The following is a 23540-nucleotide window of genomic DNA, read 5'->3' on the forward strand; positions in this document are numbered from 1 at the left end:
TAGAATTTTTCAAGGGAAAGCCCGCGATTCCCGAATAGGCTGAACAGTTTGAAGTTGGAACGGTTTGAATTGGATGAAACATGTGGGAATTGGAAATCTTTTCAAAATTTCCCATCCATGGATATTTGGGAATTTCATGGAAATTTGGGAATTTCGGGGAAAGCGTACATTTTTTGGAAAATGTTAAAAGACTTGAATGTTTTGTATGAGTTGAAATGGTTGGTGTTTGAAATTTTCAAATTGGTCGAGAATTGTAGAAGTAGTAACATTTTTAATTGACAAATGGTACTAAAGAATTCCAGGTATTTTCGGGAAAACGTGGAATTTTTCCAGTTAAAAAACAACTTTGTGTTTTGTCCTGATTAAGAGGAATGTTTGGGCGGTGGAAGTGGGTTGAAAAATGTGCTAGGAGTAGTCGCCAGAACAAAGGGGTTGAAAAAAAGATAATTCAGGGAATTCCTGGAATTTTTTGTAACTTGGAAAAATTATAGTTTTAAAAGAATGTCCAGGATGAGTGGAATATGTTGAAGGTGGAATGGTTAGAATAGGTTGAAAAATGTGGAAATGATGGAAGTTTGAAAAATGGCCAACTCATTTTGAATGGGAAAACTGTCCCGGAAAACCTGGAATTCTGGGAAATCTGGGAATTTTTTAAAATTTTTCAAGGGAAAGCCCGCAATTCCCGAATAGGCTGAACAGTTTGAAGTTGGAACGGTTTGAATCGAATGAAAAATGTGAGAATTGGAGAACTTTTAAAAATGTCCCATTCATGACAATGGGAATGTCATGGAAATTTGGGAATTTCGGGAAAAGCGGCACATTTTTGGAAAATGTTAAAAGACTTGAATGTTGTGAATGAGTTGAAAGGGTTGATATTGGAATTTTTCAAATCGGTCAAGAACTGTTGTAGAAACATTTTTTTAATTGAGAACTTGTATTAAGGAGTTCCAGGAATTTCGGGGAAAACCGGGAATTTTTCATTTAAAAAAACAAATGTATGTTTTGTCCTGATTAAGAGGAATATGTGGACAATGGAAAGGTTAAAGTAGGTTGAAAAATGTGGTAGGAGTAGTCCCCAGAACAAAAGGGTTGAAAAAAAGAGAATTCTGTGAATTACTGGAATTTTTTCTAACTTGGAAAAATCATAGTTTTGAACGAATGTCCAAGATGAGTGGAATATGTTGAAGGTAGAATGGTTTGAATAGGTTGAAAAATGTGGAAATGAAGGAAGTTTGAAAAATGGCCAAATCATTTTGAATGGGAAAACTGTCCCGGAAAACCTGAAATTCTGGGAAATCTGGGATTTATTTTTTATTTCAAGGGAAAGCCTGCAACTCCCGAATAGGTTGAACAGTTTGAAGTTGGAACGGTTCAAATCGGATGAAAAATGTGGGAATTGTCAAACTTTTAAAAATGTCCCATTCATTTGAATGGGAATTTCATGGAAATTTGGGAATTTCGGGAAAAGCGTACATTTTTTGGAAAATGTTAAAAGACTTGAATGTTTTGTATGAGTTGAAATGGTTGGTGTTTGAAATTTTCAAATTGGTCGAGAATTGTTGAAGTAGTAACATTTTTAATTGACAAATGGTACTAAAGAATTCCAGGTATTTTCGGGAAAACGTGGCATTTTTCCAGTTAAAAAACATCTTTGTGTTTTGTCCTGATTAAGAGTTATGTTTGGGCGGTGGAAGTGGGTTGAAAAACGTGGTAGGAGTAGTCGCCAGAACAAAGGGGTTGAAAAAAAGATAATTCAGGGAATTCCTGGAATTTTTTCTAACTTGGAAAAATCATAGTTTTAAAAGAATTTCCAGGATGAGTGGAATACGTTGAAGGTGGAATGGTTAGAATAAGTTGAAAAAATGTGGAAATGATGGAAGTTGGAAAAATAGCCAATTCATTTTGAATGGGAAAACTGTCCTGGAAAACCTAGAATTCTGGGAAATCTGGGAATGTTTTTAAATTTGTCAATGGAAAGCCCGCAATTCCCGAATAGGCTGAACAGTTTGAAGTTGGAACGGTTCGAATCGAAGGAAAAATGTGAGAATTGGAGAACTTTTAAAAATGTTCCATTCATGACAATGGGTATGTCATGGAAATTTGGGAATTTCGGGAAAAGCGGCACATTTTTGGAAAATGTTAAAAGACTGGAATGTTGTGAATGAGTTGAAATGGTTGATATTGGAATTTTTCAAATCGGTCAAGAACTGTTGTAGAAACATTTTTTTTTATTGAGAACTTGTATTAAGGAGTTCCAGGAATTTCGGGGAAAACCGGGAATTTTTCATTTAAAAAAAAAAATGTATGTTTTTTCCTGATTAAGAGGAATATTTGGACAATGGAAAGGTTAAAGTAGGTTGAAAAATGTGGTAGGAGTAGTCCCCAGAACAAAAGGGTTGAAAAAAAGAGAATTCTGTGAATTACTGGAATTTTTTCAAACTTGGAAAAATCATAGTTTTAAACGAATGTCCAGGATGAGTGGAATATGTTGAAGGTAGAATGGTTTGAATAGGTTGAAAAATGTGGAAATGAAGGAAGTTTGAAAAATGGCCAAATCATTTTGAATGGGAAAACTGTCCCGGAAAACCTGAAATTCTGGGAAATCTGGGATTTTTTTTTTTTTTTCAAGGGAAAGCCTGCAATTCCCGAATAGGTTGAACAGTTTGAAGTTGGAACGGTTCAAATCGGATGAAAAATGTGGGAATTGTCAAACTTTTAAAAATGTCCCATTCATTTGAATGGGAATTTCATGGAAATTTGGGAATTTCGGGAAAAGCGTAAATTTTTTGGAAAATGTTAAAAGACTTGAATGTTTTTTATGAGTTGAAATGGTTGGTGTTTGAAATTTTCAAATTGGTCGAGAATTGTTGAAGTAGTAACATTTTTAATTGACAAATGGTACTAAAGAATTCCAGGTATTTTCGGGAAAACGTGGAATTTTTCCAGTTAAAAAACAACTTTGTGTTTTGTCCTGATTAAGAGGAATGTTTGGGCGGTGGAAGTGGGTTGAAAAATGTGCTAGGAGTAGTCGCCAGAAAAAAGGGTTTGGAAAAAAAAGAATTCTGGGAAATTCCTGGAATTTTTTTTTTACTTGGAAAAATGATAGTTTAAAACGAACGTTCAGGATGAGTAGAATGTGTTGAAGGTGGAATGGTTTGAATAGGTTGAAAAATGTGGAAATGGTGGACTTTTGTATAATGGCCAATTCATTTTGAATTGGAAAAATGTCCCGGAAAACCTGGAATTCTGGGAAATCTGGGATTTTTTTTAATTTTTCAAGGGAAATCCCGCAATTCCCGAATAGGCTGATCAGTTTAAAGTTGGAATGCTTTGAATATTTTGAAACATGTGGACGGCAGAGCGCGCCAAAATCCCGAGAAGAAGTTTAATAAATAAATGCATTTTGGATCAGAAAAGCATATTGTGTGAATGCTTTGGAGCATTCACACAATAATCCGGAAACCAACAATAAGCGACAGCAGTGGAGCGAACAAGAGCATTTAGTGGCAGTGCAAGAATGTGGCCAGGCAGGAGGTCACAAAAGGTCAAGGTCACGAGGATTACACACGTCCTCTTGTTCAAATGAACTATTATCCCGTCTCGGCTGACCTTGAAGGAACCAGCACTGCTGCCCTCGCTTAAGGCGCTTCCATCTCCCACACATTCACACAACTGCAGGCTTTTGGCGGACGACCCCACATTTTTTTAAATTTTTTTTTGTGTGATTTCCACTCCGCTTATAACATGACTTGGACTTCCCGGGGGGGACTTTTAACCTCCTACACACCAGGGATTACCACGCTGTTCAGCCGTCCCCAGTTGGGAATTGCTTTCCTTCTTCTGTGTTTGTTTTATTCATTCCCCATTTAGTTGGCTGGTACTTCATGTGAAAAAAAACAAAACGTACTGATTTTTGTCTATCGCTCTCATTTTCATGCATTCTAAATTTTAAATAAAAATTAGCAAAAGTCAGCTAACAATAGTCAATGGCAGCTCATCTATTCCGCCCCCTAAAAACCACCGACAACACTCTGACAGTACTGACGTTGTGTGGATGTTGATGTATTCCCTGTCTGATCACCACAGCGATTAGCCCAGCAGATGATAGAACTGTTCAGATGCACCTTCTGGCGGATGACAAGAAAGAGGAATTTGATGACGAGGATACCTACCTGGACGGTGTTCCTAATCTGTTTTAAGACCCTGGTGACTATTGTTGCGTCGACCAGCATTCCTCCAATGGGGAATTCAAATTGCTAGTCTCTCCCAGATTCTTTTTATGGCAATAAACTGATGTTTATATTCAATCAACAGGCAGTAGTTGGTATTTTGTGGTTTATTCTCAAAGCTTAGAGGACAAACCTGAGACCAACCCAGCACCCAAGCGTTCCTTAGCCCGGTCCAGATCGGTCTGAAAACCATCACGAAAACATTCTGTTCCTCAATCTCTCCCCCCGCCCTCACGCCCGCACAGATGCCCATTGTGTCAGTTATCTCAAGTCGGCCCGAGAAGGGAAGCAGGGAGGACTCCTCTTCTCTGCCTCCTACTTCAAGGCCGTCCACTGTGCAAGCACTTTGTCATGAGACGATCAGAAAAAGGAAAAGAGTACAAGATGGAACATTAGCTATTTAAAATATGACTATAGTCATATAAAAGAAGTAACTCTTAATTATGGATAAATGTGGATATATGCATCCGTCACTATATATATAGAAAAAATATAAAAATATGATGATGTTGAAATCTGAGTGTAAACATAACTTGGCCCTAAATAAATGAACTATTAACTGAAAATCGCAAGAAGAAGTTATTGGGGATAAGAAGATTCTGGGGAAGTTATGTGATAAACAGGAGGGAAATGTTAGAATAATTATGTATACATTATCATCATAACTTTATGCTTAAGTGCCGTTGCTATAAAGTATTGTCAATTGTGCTGAAGTGGTATTTTTGTATTTGTGCAAGCTGGCAATCCAAAAGATTGCCAGCCTCTTTATCAGTGTTGTGTCCAGACTCGGCCTGCTGACTGCCAAGGTCCAACATCGGGTACCGGGACGCAGACAAAGCAGGGACTGGACGATAGCACCAGAGTCAACACATTTGCATTTTTGTATAATCAAATATTGTGTCTAAACGTTGTTAGTTGTCGAGATTACCCCCTTCCCTCAGCGACAGTGATGTAATAGGGACCTTCCTAATAAATAGATGAGACACGCGGGTAGGACTTTTAGAACGTAGTTTGGATCAGTAACTAGAATAAAGCCCAAAACACGTGTCTCCTCGAGCTAAATTGAACTCTGTCTCTGCATGATTTTACATCTCGTGACCTGCATGTTAACCAAATAATGTTATTATAAACACAAAATAACTATTTATAGTTATTATTTATATATAGTTAGAGAGCAAACTAGCTTATGCAGCTATATTGACATATTGAGCTGCTGCATTGCCTCTGTGTTGGTAAAAGTTAATTCTAAATGATAAATCATGTCTCTAGCCTGGATAGTAGAAGGTTGTGGACGTGAACCGAGAAGTTAAATGGTAAATGGGTTATACTTTGTGGAGGGAGATGTAGCCAGCGCTGCCTGCAGGAGCAAAAGTCACCGCCTCTGTCGTGTGGCGGGGCGTTTTTACCTTGAAATGTAGTTTTTACCTTGAAAATCATGTTTTACCTTGAAAATAAATTTTTACCATGAAAATCAGTTTTTGCCTTGAAAATCAACTTTTACCTTTAAAATCATTTTTGCGTTGGAAATTATGTTTTACCTTGAAAATGAGTTTTTACCTTGAAAATCAGTTTTTGCCTTGAAAATCAACTTTTACCTTGAAAATTAGTTTTACTTTAAAATTTATTTTTTACCTTGAAAATAATTTTTTACCTTGAAAATAATTTTTTAACTTGAAAATAATTTTTTACCTTGAAAATCAGTTTTTGCCTTGAAAATTATTTTTTACCTTGAAAATGAGTTTTTACCTTGAAAATGAGTTTTTGCCTTGAAAATCAATGTTTACCTTGAAAATCAGTTTTACTTTAAAATTGAGTTTTTACCTTAAAAATATTTTTTTACCTTGAAAATAATTTTTTAACTTGAAAATAACTTTTTACCTTGAAAATCAGTTTTTGCCTTGAAAATTATTTTTTACCTTGAAAATAAGTTTTTACCTTGAAAATCAGTTTTTGCCTTGAAAATGAACTTTTACCTTTAAAATCAGTTTTACTTTAAAATTTAGTTTTTACCTAGAAAATAATTTTTTGCCTTGAAAATAATTTTTTACTTTGAAAATAATTTTTTACCTTGAAAATCAACTTTTACCTTGAAAATCAACTTTTATCTTGAAAATTATTTTTTACCTTGAAAATCATTTTTTACCTTGAAATTTAGTTTTTACCTTGAAAATAATGTTTTACCTTGAAAATAATGTTTTACCTTGAAAATCAGTTTTTACCTTGAAAATCAGTTTTTACCTTGAAAATCAACTTTTACCTTGAAAATCAGTTTTTACCTTGAAAATCAGTTTTTACTTTGAAAATCAGTTTTTGCCTTGAAAATCAACTTTTACCTTGAAATAATGTTTTACCTTGAAAATTATTTTTTACCTTGAAAATCAGTTTTTACCTTGAAATGTAGTTTTTACCTTGAAAATCATGTTTTACCTTGAAAATCATTTTTTACCATGAAAATCAGTTTTTGCCTTGAAAATCAACTTTTACCTTGAAAATAATTTTTGCGTTGAAATTTATCTTTTACCTTGAAAATGAGTTTTTACCTTGGAAATCAGTTTTTGCCTTGAAAATCAACTTTTACCTTGAAAAGGTAAAGTAAATCTGAACAGCCGATATGGGCATCTACATCTACTATATGCTTTGCCTGAGAAGCTGGGCAGGACGGAAAAAAAAAAAAAAAAAAAAAATTACCTTCAAAATCAGTTTTTGCCTTGAAAATTATTTTTTACCTTGAAAATGAGTTTTTTGCCTTGAAAATCAACTTTTACCTTGAAAATCAGTTTTACTTTAACATTTAGTTTTTACCTTGAAAATAATTTTTTACCTTGAAAATAATTTTTTACCTTGAAAATCAGTTTTTGCCTTGAAAATCAACGGATTAAGAGGAGAATTGGCATTCTGCTTTACTATTGTGAGACAAAAGTGTTGTTTTTTTCTGACATGTCTCCTTAAACAAACACAAGGGAAAAAGCATCACGCAAATTGTGCCCATTCTCTCTTGTTGGCTCGCATTTCTGACAAGCGCGGGCCTTTTAACGGCCGCCCCTTCTTTGTTTCTGTCACTCGCTGTGATCTTCAGGCGCTCTGACTCACACAGCGTCTCTGATCAGATCAATGTTTCCCGTCGCTGCAATGGAGCAGCCGGCGGGATCGGAACGCCAACTTCAGCGTTGTTACTCAGCACGGCTCGCCCTAGAAGTGCCAAAGCGACCTGCTGTCCCGTTCCTTGTGCTGAGTGACGTATGAAAAAAAAAAAGAAAAACTTGTTTTGTTTGTCTGCCGCTCCGTGTTCAGAGTTCGTGCAATCAATTTAACACGTGTTTTTTAGTAGAGATTGACCGATACGTTTTCCCTCACGGCCGATACCGACTATTAGTAGTCTAAGAGGCCAATAGCCGATATTTGGAGCTGATATTCATTTGCAAAAAAAGTTATTTAAACATTAATTTGTTTTTTTGTATATTTTTCTATGAAATGTGGGACCAGTAGTGACATAATGTTTTATGCGGTGCTAATGTTGTGGTTAATTTAACAAGCAAAAAAACAATCAGGGGATTTCACAAACACCTTTTTTTCAACGCTTAAATGTCTAGAGGCACCTGCTGACTGGGCTGGGCATTGCTCTGGTGTATCGTCAAATTCGTAAGACGATGGCAGCCACTCAAGGGGCCCAAAGGCTGTTCGTCGCAATGGAAGGTTTGGGCCGGGCTGTGGCATCACAGACTGGGGCGATTTCTGAACTGAATCGCAAGATGGATCACATCATGGAAAAGCTTCTAAGGGAAAAATTGGATATAAGGACCAGCATGGACGAATAGAACAGACAAGCCATTGTAATGTCTGCTCGCGGAAAAATAAAAAATCCTAATCTACGATTTGACTCCCTCGAATGGCCTTGACGCTGCAACAACAGGAGCAGGCTGTTCTGAAAACATCCCTGAGGACACCTCAAAGATGGACGCTTTTGACCTCCCACCCTCCTCAACGACACTCTTGGCATTCTCTCGATGAGCTTAAAGTGGTAGTCACCTGAAATGGTTTCCACTCCACAGGTGTCATAGTTTTGATGCTTTCAGTGACAATCTACTATGTAAATAGTCATGAAAATAAAGAAAACACATTGAAATGAGAAGGTGTGTCCAAACTTTTGGCCTGTACAGTATATATATATATATATATATATATATATATATATATATATATATATATATATATATATATATATATATATATATATATATATGTGTGTACATATATATATATATATATATATATATATATATATATATATATATATATATATATGTATATGTATACATATATATATATATATATATATATATATATATACATATATATATATATATATATATATATATATATATATATATATATATATATATATATATATATATATATATATATATATATATATATATATATATATATATATATATATATATATATATATATATATATATATATATATATATATATATATATATATATATATATATATATATATATATATATATATATATATATATATATATATATATATATATATATATATATATATATATATATATATATATATATATATATATATATATATATATATACATAACATATTTGATGCAGGGGTAGATTTTGATTTGGTTTCTGGCTGAAACCAGGGGTCTTTGGTTCGAAAAGGTTGGTGACCCCTGCCATATACCGTATTTTTTCCGACTAGAGAGCGTATACAAGCCGCACCCACTACATTTTGAAAGAAAAACATATAGCTGATTACAGACACAGTTTGGAAAAAAATTAAGGTATGTAAATAAACATTTACTAAAGATTTCTGTGCAAATAACTCATTTCACAACGTATATATCTGCGGCTTATAGTCGGGTGCGGTTTATAATATGGATGTGGAGGGGGGCGTGGCCAGCGGGCCCGCCGCGGAACAGGGGTGTGCAAGGACCGGCCTCGAAGACAGCGACAGGTGAGTAGATTGCCCGGCTGGGCCTTGTTTTCTAACCACCTGTCGCCTTTATTAGCAGCAGCCGGCACGAGACAAGTCGTTGGGAGTTGGAGTGGGAGCCAGAGAGAGAGAGAGAAACACCGACTAAGAAAAAATACATTTTGCTGGGAAAGCAAAAGCCGGGCAATATTTATGAAAATAAAACAGTGTTGTACCCTGAAATCCGGGCTCTCGTGGCAGTGTGTGGTGGTCCGAGGAACCCTCTAGAGGGCAACCTCTATAATGGAAAAAATATGTTTTTCTTCTAGAATTTAGCGGGTGTGGCTTATATACGGTATAATGAACGTCTCAAAGCCAATTTGCCGAAGACACTCGCTGAGTTACATCTGCAGAGGACCTCAAAGGTGCTTAGAACAATTGGAAAAACTACCTTTTTAAATTAGCCGTCCAATTTCATCTATTAAAAACGGAGCAAATCTTCCTCAAATTAAAGCTCAGACGTGCGAAGAAAGGCCAGCGGAGTGTTGGAAGTGTCACTTCCACCCAGCAGGGTTCCAGGAAGGGGACAACTTTCCCTGAACTCGATGACTCGGCTAATCTCCTCCCTTGTTATCGTGGCGACACCTCGTTTCAACTCGCTCAGAGAGGCCGACTGAAAGACATCCGCTTGATAAAGTTATTCATCTTCAGCTGTGGAGACCGTGTCATCGGTGGTGGGTTTTCCTGAGTGGATTGCAGTTACACGGGGAAAATGCACTGGAGTGGGTTTTTGGCGGCTTTTTTTCCCAGGGTAAATTCTGCTTTTGTGGATTTCCATAATTGCGGCACCACTAGCGGTTTAAGTGGCCTTTTAATGCGTGAGCGTGAAGCACTCAACACAGCGTTTTATCAGCCTTAGAATAGCACTTGCCTCCATTGACTGATTTGCTGAAAATGGCGTTTACTGCGGTACTTTGGAATACGAGGGTCCGATTTCCCAGTTTTTCCCATGAATTATAATGCTTTAGGTTGTGGGCAAAAACTCGAGTGCCGCTTTTTGGCGTAGAGAATGTCGCAGTGAAACCAGCAAGATCCGACCTAGCATTAGCGTATAGCAGGGGCGTCAACACTTGTTTCTGCCGTAAAAATCTAAGAATATCAAATTCTTACTCACTAAATCGCCCCATGTGTGATGTCTGTAGGAGTGTTTTTTGTGCACATTTGTGCGTGCTATTGTCATGTATTGAACAGCGTTGTTAGCATTAGCTTATATGCTAACACATTTACCTGTGTCTGTGTTAATGTTATTAACTTACAATGACATTCTTTTCGTGTTGTTTAGTTTTACAAATTCCTCAGTAAATTCACCAAAACGCTACTGTGAAGTTATTGAGTACATTATAACAACAATTATAGCTAATGTCGGGGTGAAACCAGCAAAATCCAACCTAGCATTAGCTTATAGCAGGGGCGTCAACACTTGTTTCCGCCGAAAAATCAAAGAAAATCAAATTCTTACTCACTGAATCGTCCCATGTATGACGTCTGTAGGAGTGTTTTCATGCATATTTGCGCGTGCTATCATAATGTATTGAATAGCGTTGTTAGCATTAGCTAATATGCTAACACAATTACCAGTGTCTGTGTTAGTATTATTAACTTACATTCTTTTCGTATTGTTTAGTTTCACAAATTCCTCAGTAAATTCACCAAAACGTTACTGTGGAGTTATTGAGTACAATAAAACTAAAATTATAATGAATGTCAGAGTGAAACCAGCAAGATCCAACCTAGCATTAGCTTATAGCAGGGGTGTCAACACTTGTTTCTGCCGAAAAATCTAAGAAAATCAACCAATTCTTACTCACTAAACCGTCCCATGTGTGATGTCTGTATGAGTATTTTCATGTATATTTGTACGTGCTATCGTCATGTATTGAATAGCGTTTTTAGCATTAGCTTATATGCTAACACGTTTACCAGTGTCTGTGTTAGTATTATTAACTTACAATGGCATTCTTTTCGTATTGTTTAGTTTCACAAATTCCTCTGTAAATTCACCAAAACGTTACTGTGGAGTTATTGAGTACATTATAACAAAAATTATAACGAATGTCGGAGTGAAACCAGCAAGATCCGACCAAAGCATCCGGTCTTACTCCGGGCGTCAACACTTGTTTCCGCCGAAAAATCGAAAAAAATCAAACAATTCTTACTCACTAAACCGTCCCATGTGTGACGTCTGTAGGAGTGTTTTCACGCATATTTGCGCGTGCTATCGTCATGTATTGAATAGCGTTGTTAGCATTAGCTAATATGCTAACACGTTTACCAGTGTCTGTGTTAGTATTATTAACTTACATTCTTTTCGTATTGTTTAGTTTCACAAATTCCTCAGTAAATTAACCAAAACGTTACTGTGGAGTTATTGAGTACAACATAACTAAAATTATAACGAATGTCGGAGTGAAACCAGCAAGATCCAACCTAGCATTAGCTTATAGCAGGGGCGTCAACACTTGTTTCCGCCGAAAAATCGAAGAAAATCAAACAATTCTTACTCACTAAACCGTCCCATGTGTGATGTCTGTAGGAGTGTTTTCACGCATATTTGCGCGTGCTATCGTCATGTATTGAATAGCGTTGTTAGCATTAGCTAATATGCTAACACGTTTACCAGTGTCTGTGTTAGTATTATTAACTTACATTCTTTTCGTATTGTTTAGTTTCACAAATTCCTCAGTAAATTCACCAAAACGTTACTGTGGAGTTATTGAGTACATTATAACTAAAATTATAACGAATGTCGGAGTGAAACCAGCAAGATCCGACCTAGCATTAGCTTATAGCAGAGGCGTCAACACTTGTTTCCGCCGAAAAATCGAAGAAAATCAAACAATTCTTACTCACTAAACCGTCCCATGTGTGATGTCTGTAGGAGTGTTTTCATGCATATTTGCGCGTGCTATCGTCATGTATTGAATAGCGTTGTTAGCATTAGCTAATATGCTAACACGTTTACCAGTGTCTGTGTTAGTATTATTAACTTACATTCTTTTTGTATTGTTTAGTTTCACAAATTCCTCAGTAAATTCACCAAAACACTACTGTGGAGTTATTGAGTACAATGTAACTAAAATTATAGCGAATGTCGGAGTGAAACCAGCAAGATCCGACCTAGCATTAGCTTATAGCAGGTGTGTCAACACTTGTTTCCGCCGAAAAATCGAAGAAAAATCAAACAATTCTTACTCACTAAACCGTCCCATGTGTGACGTCTGTAGGAGTGTTTTCACGCATATTTGCGCGTGCTATCGTCATGTATTGAATAGCGTTGTTAGCATTAGCTAATATGCTAACACGTTTACCAGTGTCTGTGTTAGTATTATTAACTTACATTCTTTTCGTATTGTTTAGTTTCACAAATTCCTCAGTAAATTAACCAAAACGTTACTGTGGAGTTATTGAGTACATTATAACAAAAATTATAACGAATGTCGGAGTGAACCCAGCAAGATCATACCAAAGCATACGGTCTAACTCTCTAGCATTAGCTTATAGCAGGGGCGTCAACACTTGTTTGCGCCGAAAAATCGAAGAAAATCAAACAATTCTTACTCACTAAACCGTCCCATGTGTGATGTCTGTAGGAGTGTTTCCATACATAATTGCGCATGCTAACGTCATGTATTGAATAGCGTTGTTAGAATTAGCTAATATGCTAACACGTTTACCAGTGTCTGTGTTAGTATTATTAACTTACATTCTTTTCGTATTGTTTAGTTTCACAAATTCCTCAGTAAATTCACCAAAACGTTACTGTGGAGTTAATGAGTACATTATAACTAAAATCATAACGAATGTCAGAGTGAAACCAGCAAGATCCGACCTAGCATTAGCTTATAGCAGGGGCGTCAACACTTGTTTCCGCCGAAAAATCGAAGAAAATCAAACAATTCTTACTCACTAAACCGTCCCATGTGTGACGTCTGTAGGAGTGTTTTCATGCATATTTGCGCGTGCTATCATAATGTATTGAATAGCGTTGTTAGCATTAGCTAATATGCTAACACGTTTACCAGTGTCTGTGTTAGTATTATTAACTTACATTCTTTTCGTATTGTTTAGTTTCACAAATTCCTCAGTAAATTAACCAAAACGTTACTGTGGAGTTATTGAGTACAACATAACTAAAATTATAACGAATGTCGGAGTGAAACCAGCAAGATCCAACCTAGCATTAGCTTATAGCAGGGGCGTCAACACTTGTTTCCGCCGAAAAATCGAAGAAAATCAAACAATTCTTACTCACTAAACCGTCCCATGTGTGATGTCTGTAGGAGTGTTTTCTTGCATATTTGCGCGTGCTATCGTCATGTATTGAATAGCGTTGTTAGCATTAGCTTATATGCTAACACGTTTACCAGTGTCTGTGTTAGTATTATTAACTTACAATGGCATTCTTTTCGTATTGTTTAGTTTCACAAATTCCTCAGTAAATTCACCAAAACGCTACTGTGGAGTTATTGAGTACATTATAACAAAAATTATAGTTAATGTCAGAGTGAACCCAGCAAGATCCGACCAAAACATCCGGTCTTACTCCGGGCGTCAACACTTGTTTCCGCCGAAAAATCGAAGAAAATCAAACAATTCTTACTCACTAAACCGTCCCATGTGTGATGTCTGTAGGAGTGTTTTCATGCATATTTGCGCGTGCTATCGTCATGTATTGAATAGCGTTGTTAGCATTAGCTAATATGTTAACAAGTTTACCAGTGTCTGTGTTAGTATTATTAACTTACATTCTTTTTGTACTGTTTCACGTTCACAAATTCCTCAGTAAATTCACCAAAACGTTACTGTGGCGTTATTGAGTACATTATAACACAATTTATAGCGAAAGTCGGTGTGATATCAGCAAGATCCGACCAAAACATCCGGTCTAACTCTCCAGCATTAGCTTATAGCAGGAGCGTCAACACTTGTTTCCGCCGAAAAATCGAAGAAAATCAAACAATTCATACTCACTAAATCGTCCCATGTGTAATGTCTGTAGGAGTGTTTTCATGCATATTTGCTAACGCTGTATTATTGTGTATTATTTTGTTGGACAGATTAATTAAAAAAAAAAAAAAAAAGGGTTTCGACATTCAACTCTACAAAAATAAAAATGTGTGTGGTATCGTGCTGGCATTGTATCGAGTTAATATAGGTATCGGCCCCACACCGTATCGTTTGGGACATTATGAAGTCGTACTTTGAGGACACAAGGATGGAATTCTTCTTATTCAAAACCATTTTCTTCCCATCCATCTCTTATTGTGAAACTCCCCATTTGTTTTATCTCCCGCCCCGGTGCGTCGGCGCTCTACCTGCCAGTTCCTTGGGGGAGGCGGGCTCTTTGGCGACAGATGGCCGTCTGCTCTTCATCTCGATGGCGACCCTGGAGCCGTAGCGGGCCTTGCCGGGCGACAGCAACTCCTCATTGGCCGAGGAGTCGGTCCGTGTGGCGGCGTTCCGCCCACTCGCCTCCTCCACAACCAATGCCACCGTGTCTCTCAGGGTGTTGCTAGGCGACACGGCCCTCGACGGTCCCACCGCGTCCTCGTCCATTTTGGAAGCGGATCTCGTCAGCGCCTGGTTCTGCCCGTTGCTCTGCTGCCTGGGCACGGTGGGGGAAATGGCGGCCTTGCCGTGGGCCGTCCCTTGGTGGCTGTACACCTTGTACCGGATCATCAGGATGATGATGAAGACCAGGACGGACGCCACGATGATGCCGCCGATGATGATGATCATGGTCCCGCCCAGGAAGTGGCTGTGCAGCGCCTGGCACTGCGTGAAGTCCGTGTCGGTGGTGAAGGACAGGCAGCCCAGGGGACGCGTGGCGGTCAGGGAGGTGACCACGTCGTCGAACACGGCGAGCACGCAGAGGTCGTAGCTTCTGCCGGCGGCGAGGTCGCGGACGAGGAAGTCGTTGGTGCTGGAGGGGATCATCCTGGGAGAGCAGAGACACAACATCACATTTTTTAGGTCAGAAGGCAGATTTCATCATCCGGTGCACAAAATAATCCATTCACAGCCAAATCATGATTTTTATTTTTATTTTTTTTCTGATTCTAAGTCATCCATCCATCCATCCATCCATTTTCTACCGCTTGTCCCTTTTGGGGTCTAAGTCAATTCTTTTTAAAAAGCCATTAAAAAGAAAAAAAGTCAGGTCGCGGGGGCAGCAGCCTAAACAGAGAAGCTCAGATTTCCTTTCCCCAGCCACTTTGTCCAGCTCCTCCCATATATAAATATATGGGAGGAGCTTATTCATATATATATATATATATATATATATATATATATATATATATATATATATATATATATATATATATATATATATATATACAGTGGGGCAAAAAAGTATTTAGTCAGCCACCCATTGATTGTCAATGGGTGGCTGACCAAATACTTTTTTGCCCCACTGTATATATATATATATATATATATATATATATATATATATATATATATATATATATATATATATATATATATATAAATGTATATATACATGCATGTATGTATATGTATATGCATATGTACATGTATGTATATACATGTGTATTTATACACGGTATATGTATATATATATATATATATATATACTGCATATATATTTTTGTATATATATATATAAATATATATAAACAAAAAAAATATAATAAACAATAAATATGTATATATATATATATATATATATATATATATATATATATATATATATATATATATATATATATATATATATATATATATATATATGTATATATATATATATATATATATATATATATATATATATATATATATATATATATATATATATATATATATATATATATATATATATATATATATACGAAAAACTACAAACAACTAAAATGCACGTTACAATCAAACAGCTGTCGATTAACAATGACTGTACTTACAGAAGTAACACTTTTTAGGGCGCAACAAAAAAAAAAAAACACACCATAAACTACACAACCGGACAGTAGTTGTCATAATCGGTTCGTTTTTAAATGTTTAAAAAATGTTTTATTTTATTATCAAAAACATTTAATATTTATCAACACACACAACAACAATCGGTGTCATATCTGTTTAGATGTGAACGGTACCCACCCCCGTTTATCCAATTGGCTTACTGCCATAAACGCAATATGAGTTGTAAATGGCTTCCTGGAATAGAACTGTTCCTTGGATTGTTTTCTTGCGTTCTGCACATTTGCAGCAAGGACATTCTCTAATGAATATGTGAGTCATTGTTATCATCTCAGGTCATCAGATTGTTTTGTCACCGCCTTCAGCGTCTAATGCATATATTAAAGGTCCCCTTCCCGAGCAGGCACCAGTAAGCAACACGGGAGCGTCATTATGCCGTACGCAGAACAAAAGAGCTCGCTGGAACTCGTCTGTAATCATCTTTCTCTGCTCAGTAGCTCCCGAACAAAATCACTGATATGATTGAAAGCGCCGTGCTTTACATTTATAGTGTTGAGTACAGCTGGACGTCAGTTTGCAGCTGCAAATGTGTGTCTGTTTGACCCTTTTAGCCAGGGGGGTCCAAAGTGCTACTATCAAAAAAATATAAAGAAAAAAGAAAGAAAAGAGCAAACAAGTGATATTCCACTTTGAAATATTTTTTTGGGGGAAATATTACATATTGCCATATAAATAAAACAATATTTTCTGGGACAAAAAGGGCATAAAACATAAGAAAACAAAGAGTTATGAAAACAGATGGATCTGAAGTTGATCTAGGGATTCAAGTGTTGAAAGTAAAAATAATATATATTAATGTATTATCTTTTTTTTTAAATCACTTTTACTAGTGGGGCCTGTTGCGTCTGACCAGTCTTCCCTCCCAGGGAATTAGTCACTGGTCAATCCCAAGTTCTTTAGATGACATATATGCTGAGAAAGAAGGACCATCAAGACAGAATAGGAATATTATCAAGTTTTACTAAAGCTTTAGGAGACCAGTCCAATTGTCCTTTCATATCGACATCTCAAAATGGTCTAACATTTAAACGGGAAGAGACAACTTATTGAATACAAAAACAGCCCCTACCCTGTCCAGGAAGGAATACCACCTCATTGTTGTAATACAGATAAGATAAAAAGGGAGTACTCCAATTCCCACATTCAAATCCCTCAAGACACTACACAGACATCTGCGGACACAAGATACAAGCATAGATAGAGTACAAATTAAAAAAATACTAGCTGCTTTAAACATGACTATGAACAAAGAAATAACTCTTAAACATATATGCATTCTCCACAGGCCTTTTTAAAATGGTACTAAAAAAACATAAAAATTAAATACAAGAGCAAACAGGTGTACTGGGAAAATGCTGCAGACTTGACTATAATAAAATAAACTGTAAAAAAAATAATATTTAAATTAATTTAATGTTGGTATGAATTATTGGCCACTTGTTAAAGGCTCCAACTACTTCATGTGAAATATTGCACTTGGAAATATGTTATCTTTTTTTTAAACACTTTTATGAGTGGGGCCCTTTTAAAATGCTACTAAAAAAAACATAAAAATGAAATACAAGAGCAAACAGGTGTAATGAGAAAATGTTGCAGATTTGACTCTAGTAGAATAAACTCAACTGTAAAAAAAAACAATATTTAAGTTAAGTTAATGTTGTTATGAATTATTGGCCTATTAAAGGCTCTGATTACTTCATATGAAATATTCCACTTTGAAATATTTTTTTGGGGGGAAATATTACATATTGCCATATAAATAAAACAAGGTTTTCTTGGACAAAAAGGGCATAAAACATAAGAAAACAAAGAATTATGAAAACAGATAGATCTGAAATTGATCTAGGAATTTAAGTGTTGAAAGTAAAAATAATATATATTGATGTATTATCTTTTTTTAACACTTTTATGAGTGGGGCCCTTTTAAAATGCTACTAAAAAAACATAACAATTAAATACAAGAGCAAACAGGTGTATTGAGAATATGTTGCAGTTTTGACTATAAGAAAATAAACTGTAAAAAAATTATATTCAAATTAAATTAATGTTGTTATGAATTATTGGCCTGTTAAAGGCTCCAACTACTTCACATGAAATATTTCACTTGGAAATATTTTATCATTTTTTTAACACTTTTATGAGTGGCGCCCTTTTAAAATGCTACTAAAAAAACATAAACATGAAATACAAGAGCAAACAGGTGTAATGAGAAAATGTTGCAGATGTGACTATAATAAAATAAAGTAAACTGTAAAAAAAATATATTTAAATTAAATTCATGTTGGTATGAATTATTGGCCTATTAAAGGCTCTGATTACTTCACATGAAATATTCCACTTTTAAATGTTTTTTTAGGGGAAAATATGACATATTGCCATATAAATAAAACAAGGTTTTCTTGGACAAAAAGGGCATAAAACATAAGAAAACAAAGAGTTATGAAAACAGATAGATCTGAAGTTGATCTAGGGATTTAAATGTTGAAATTAAAAATAATATACTGTATATTGGTGTATTATCTTTTTTCTTTAAAGAGTTGGGTTTTTTTCCGTTTGAATGTGAGATCAACTCGAGTAGCAGATATAAATGTATTGGTGTGGGCTGATCTCCTGAAATGTCAGTAAAAATTGATAATATTCCTATTCTGTCTTGATGGTCCTTCTTACTCAGCATATATGTCATCGAAAGAATTTAGGATTGACCAGTAATTTAGATTCCCTGGGAGGAAGAGCTGGTCGACGCAACATATTCCACTTCAAAAGTTGGTCTCCTCAGTTCCCAAACGTTTACTGAGTGTTGTTAAAAGGAAAGGCCATGTAACAAAGTGGTAAAAATGCCCCTGTGCCAACTTTTTTGCAATGTGTTGCTGCCAATAAATTCTAAGTTAGTTTTTAACGTTGTGTGTTTTGTGGCGAATCATGGGTGCAATGTTTGGCGCCATGCTCCGCCCACATCTTATGACGTAGGCAAAAATTGTTCGCAATTTATCATCACCTCCATGTGGAGTACCTGTAATAGTAACCACAACTCGTTTAACCAAAGTCCCTAGGAGGATTTCGTTAAAGTACATCCCCTCTTTTTCGCCAAAAAATGGCCAAAAACCATCGGAGCAAAGTTTGGCGCCATGCTCCGCCCACATCTTATGGCGTAGGGACAATCTGTTCTCAATTTATCATCACCTCCATGTGGAGTACCTGTAATATTAACCACGACTCGTTTAACCAAAGTCCCTAGGAGGATTTCGTTAAAGTACATCCCCTCTTTTTCGCCAAAAAATGGCCAAAAACCATCGGAGCAAAGTTTGGCGCCATATCCCACCTACATCTTATGGCGTAGGGAAAATCTGTTTGCAATTTATCATCACCTCCATGTGGAGTATCTGTAACTTTAACCGCGAGATATTTGATCAAAGTCCCTAGAAGGAGTTCGTTAAAGTATGACCCGTTTTTTTCAGCGAAAAATGGTCAAAAACCATCGGAGCAAAGTTTGGCGCCATATCCCGCCCACATCTTATGGCGTAGGGAAAATCTGTTCGCATTTTATCGTCACCTCCATGTGGAGTACATGTAACTTTAACCGCGACTTATTTGATCAAAGTCCCTAGAAGGAGTTAGTTAAAGTACGACCCCTTTTTTTCAGCGAATAATGGCCAAAAACCATCGGAGCAAAATTTGGGGCCATACCCCGCCCACATCTTATGGTGTAGGGAAAATCCGTTCTCATTTTATCGTCACCTCCATGTGGAGTACCTGTAACTTTAACCGCGACTTATTTGATCAAATTCCCTAGAAGGAGTTCGTTAAAGTACGACCCCTTTTTTCAGCGAAAAATGGCCAAAAACCATCGGAGCAAAGTTTGGCGCCATATCCCGCCCACATCTTATGGCATAGGGAAAATCTGTTCGCATTTTATCGTCACCTCCATGTGGAGTACTTGTAAATTTAACCGCGACTTATTTGATCAAAGTCCCTAGAAGGAGTTCGTTAAAGTACGACCCCTTTTTTTCAGCGAAAAATGGCCAAAAACCATCGGAGCAAAGTTTGGGGCCATACCCCGCCCACATCTTATGGCGTAGGGAAAATCCGTTCACATTTTATCGTCACCTCCATGTGGAGTACCTGTAACTTTAACCGCGACTTATTTGATCAAAGTCCCTAGAAGGAGTTCGTTAAAGTACGACCCCTTTTTTTCAGCGAAAAATGGGCAAAAACCATCGGAGCAAAGTTTGGCGCCATATCCCGCCCACATCTTATGGCGTAGGGAAAATCTGTTCGCAATTTATCGTCACCTCCATGTGGAGTACCTGTAACTTTAACCGCGACTTATTTGATCAAAGTCCCTAGAAGGAGTTCGTTAAAGTACATCCCCTTTTTTTCAGCAAAAAATAGCCAAAAACCATCGGAGCAAAGTTTGGCACCATATCCCACCCACATCTTATGGCGTAGGGAAAATCTGTTCACATTTTATCGTCACCTCAATGTGGAGTACCTGTAACTTTAACCGCGACTTATTTGATCAAAGTCCCTAGAAGTAGCTCGTTAAAGTACATCCCCTTTTTTCAGCGAAAAATGGCCAAAAACCATCGGAGCAAAGTTTAACGCCATGCCCCGCCCACATCTTATGGCGTAGGGAAAATCTGTTCGCAATTTATCGTCACCTCCATGTGGAGTACCTGTAACTTTAACCACAACTTATTTGATCAAAGTCCCTAGAAGGAGTTCGTTAAAGTACATCCCCTCTTTTTCGCCAAAAAATGGCCAAAAACCATCGGAGCAAAGTTTGGCGCCATATCCCGCCCACATCTTATGGCGTAGGGAAAATCTGTTCGCATTTTATCGTCACCTCCATGTGGAGTACCTGTAACTTTAACCGCAACTTATTTGATCAAAGTCCCTAGAAGGAGTTCGTTAAAGTACGACCCCTTTTTTTCAGCGAAAAATGGCCAAAAACCATCGGAGCAAAGTTTGGCGCAATGCTCCGCCCACATCTTATGGCGTAGGGAAAATCTGTTCACATTTTATCGTCACCTCCATGTGGAGTACCTGTAACTTTAACCGCGACTTATTTGATCAAAGTCCCTAGAAGGAGTTCGTTAAAGTACGACCCCTTTTTTTCGCCAAAAAATGGCCAAAAACCATCGGAGCAAAGTTTGGCGCCATATCCCGCCCACATCTTATGGCATAGGGAAAATCTGTTCGCATTTTATCGTCACCTCCATGTGGAGTACCTGTAAAAATAACCGCGACTTATTTGATCAAAGTCCCTAGAAGGAGTTCGTTAAAGTACGACCCCTTTTTTTCAGCGAAAAATGGCCAAAAACCATCGGAGCAAAGTTTGGCGCCATATCCCGCCCACATCTTATGGAGTAGGGAAAATCTGTTCGCATTTTATCGTCACCTCCATGTGGAGTACCTGTAAAAATAACCGCGACTTATTTGATCAAAGTCCCTAGAAGGAGTTCGTTAAAGTACGACCCCTTTTTTTCAGCGAAAAATGGTCAAAAACCATCGGAGCAAAGTTTGGGGCCATACCCCGCCCACATCTTATGGCGTAAGGAAAATCTGTTCGCATTTTATCGTCACCTCCATGTGGAGTACCTGTAAAAATAACCGCGACTTATTTGATCAAAGTCCCTAGAAGGAGTTCGTTAAAGTACGACCCCTTTTTTTCAGCGAAAAATGGTCAAAAACCATCGGAGCAAAGTTTGGGGCCATACCCCGCCCACATCTTACGGCGTAGGGAAAATCCGTTCTCATTTTATCGTCACCTCCATGTGGAGTACCTGTAAAAATAACCGCGACTTATTTGATCAAAGTCCCTAGAAGGAGTTCGTTAAAGTACGACCCCTTTTTTTCAGCGAAAAATGGCCAAAAACCATCGGAGCAAAGTTTGGGGCCATACCCCGCCCACATCTTATGGCGTAGGGAAAATCTGTTCGCATTTTATCGTCACCTCCATGTGGAGTACTTGTAACTTTAACCGCGACTTATTTGATCAAAGTCCCTAGAAGGAGTTAGTTAAAGTACGACCCCTTTTTTTCAGCGAAAAATGGCCAAAAACCATCGGAGCAAAGTTTGGCGGCATATCCCGCCCACATCTTATGGCATAGGGAAAATCTGTTCGCATTTTATCGTCACCTCCATGTGGAGTACTTGTAAATTTAACCGCGACTTATTTGATCAAAGTCCCTAGAAGGAGTTCGTTAAAGTACGACCCCTTTTTTTCAGCGAAAAATGGCCAAAAACCATCGGAGCAAAGTTTGGGGCCATACTCCGCCCACATCTTATGGCGTAGGGAAAATCCGTTCACATTTTATCGTCACTTTCATGTGGAGTACCTGTAACTTTAACCGCGACTTATTTGGTCAAAGTCCCTAGAAGGAGTTCGTTAAAGTACGACCCCTTTTTTTCAGCGAAAAATGGGCAAAAACCATCGGAGCAAAGTTTGGCGCCATATCCCGCCCACATCTTATGGCGTAGGGAAAATCTGTTCGCAATTTATCGTCAACTCCATGTGGAGTACCTGTAACTTTAACCGCGACTTATTTGATCAAAGTCCCTAGAAGGAGTTCGTTAAAGTACATCCCCTTTTTTTCAGCAAAAAATAGCCAAAAACCATCGGAGCAAAGTTTGGCGCCATATCCCACCCACATCTTATGGCGTAGAGAAAATCTGTTCACATTTTATCGTCACCTCAATGTGGAGTACCTGTAACTTTAACCGCGACTTATTTGATCAAAGTCCCTAGAAGTAGCTCGTTAAAGTACATCCCCTTTTTTCAGCGAAAAATGGCCAAAAACCATCGGAGCAAAGTTTAACGCCATGCCCCGCCCACATCTTATGGCGTAGGGAAAATCTGTTCTCAATTTATCGTCACCTCCATGTGGAGTACCTGTAACTTTAACCACAACTTATTTGATCAAAGTCCCTAGAAGGAGTTCGTTAAAGTACATCCCCTCTTTTTCGCCAAAAAATGGCCAAAAACCATCGGAGCAAAGTTTAACGCCATGCCCCGCCCACATCTTATGGCGTAGGGAAAATCTGTTCGCATTTTATCGTCACCTCCATGTGGAGTACCTGTAAAAATAACTGCGACTTATTTGATCAAAGTCCCTAGAAGGAGTTCGTTAAAGTACGACCCCTTTTTTTCAGCGAAAAATGGCCAAAAACCATCGGAGCAAAGTTTGGCGCCATACCCCGCCCAAATCTTATGGCGTAGGGAAAATCCGTTCGCATTTTATCGTCACCTCCATGTGGAGTACCTGTAACTTTAACCGCGACTTATTTGATCAAAGTCCCTAGAAGGA

The 23540-nt window shown here is 37.4% G+C and overlaps 1 protein-coding gene across 3 annotated transcripts in view; it reads right to left on the reverse strand.

The window, feature by feature from the left end:
- The window catches only part of zgc:172282 (leucine-rich repeat and fibronectin type III domain-containing protein 1-like protein), a 532113-nt gene that overhangs the window by 69332 nt on the left and 439241 nt on the right, over positions 1–23540 (reverse strand). For all 3 annotated transcript variants that reach the window (XM_062068089.1, XM_062068091.1, XM_062068090.1), the window contains exon 9: positions 14550–15172. In XM_062068089.1, the coding sequence (XP_061924073.1) occupies positions 14550–15172 (623 nt within the window). The remainder of the gene's footprint in view (positions 1–14549; positions 15173–23540) is intronic.

The sequence above is a fragment of the Entelurus aequoreus genome, linkage group LG13, assembly GCF_033978785.1.
Source record: "Entelurus aequoreus isolate RoL-2023_Sb linkage group LG13, RoL_Eaeq_v1.1, whole genome shotgun sequence".
In the NCBI taxonomy this organism is placed as follows: domain Eukaryota; kingdom Metazoa; phylum Chordata; class Actinopteri; order Syngnathiformes; family Syngnathidae; genus Entelurus; species Entelurus aequoreus.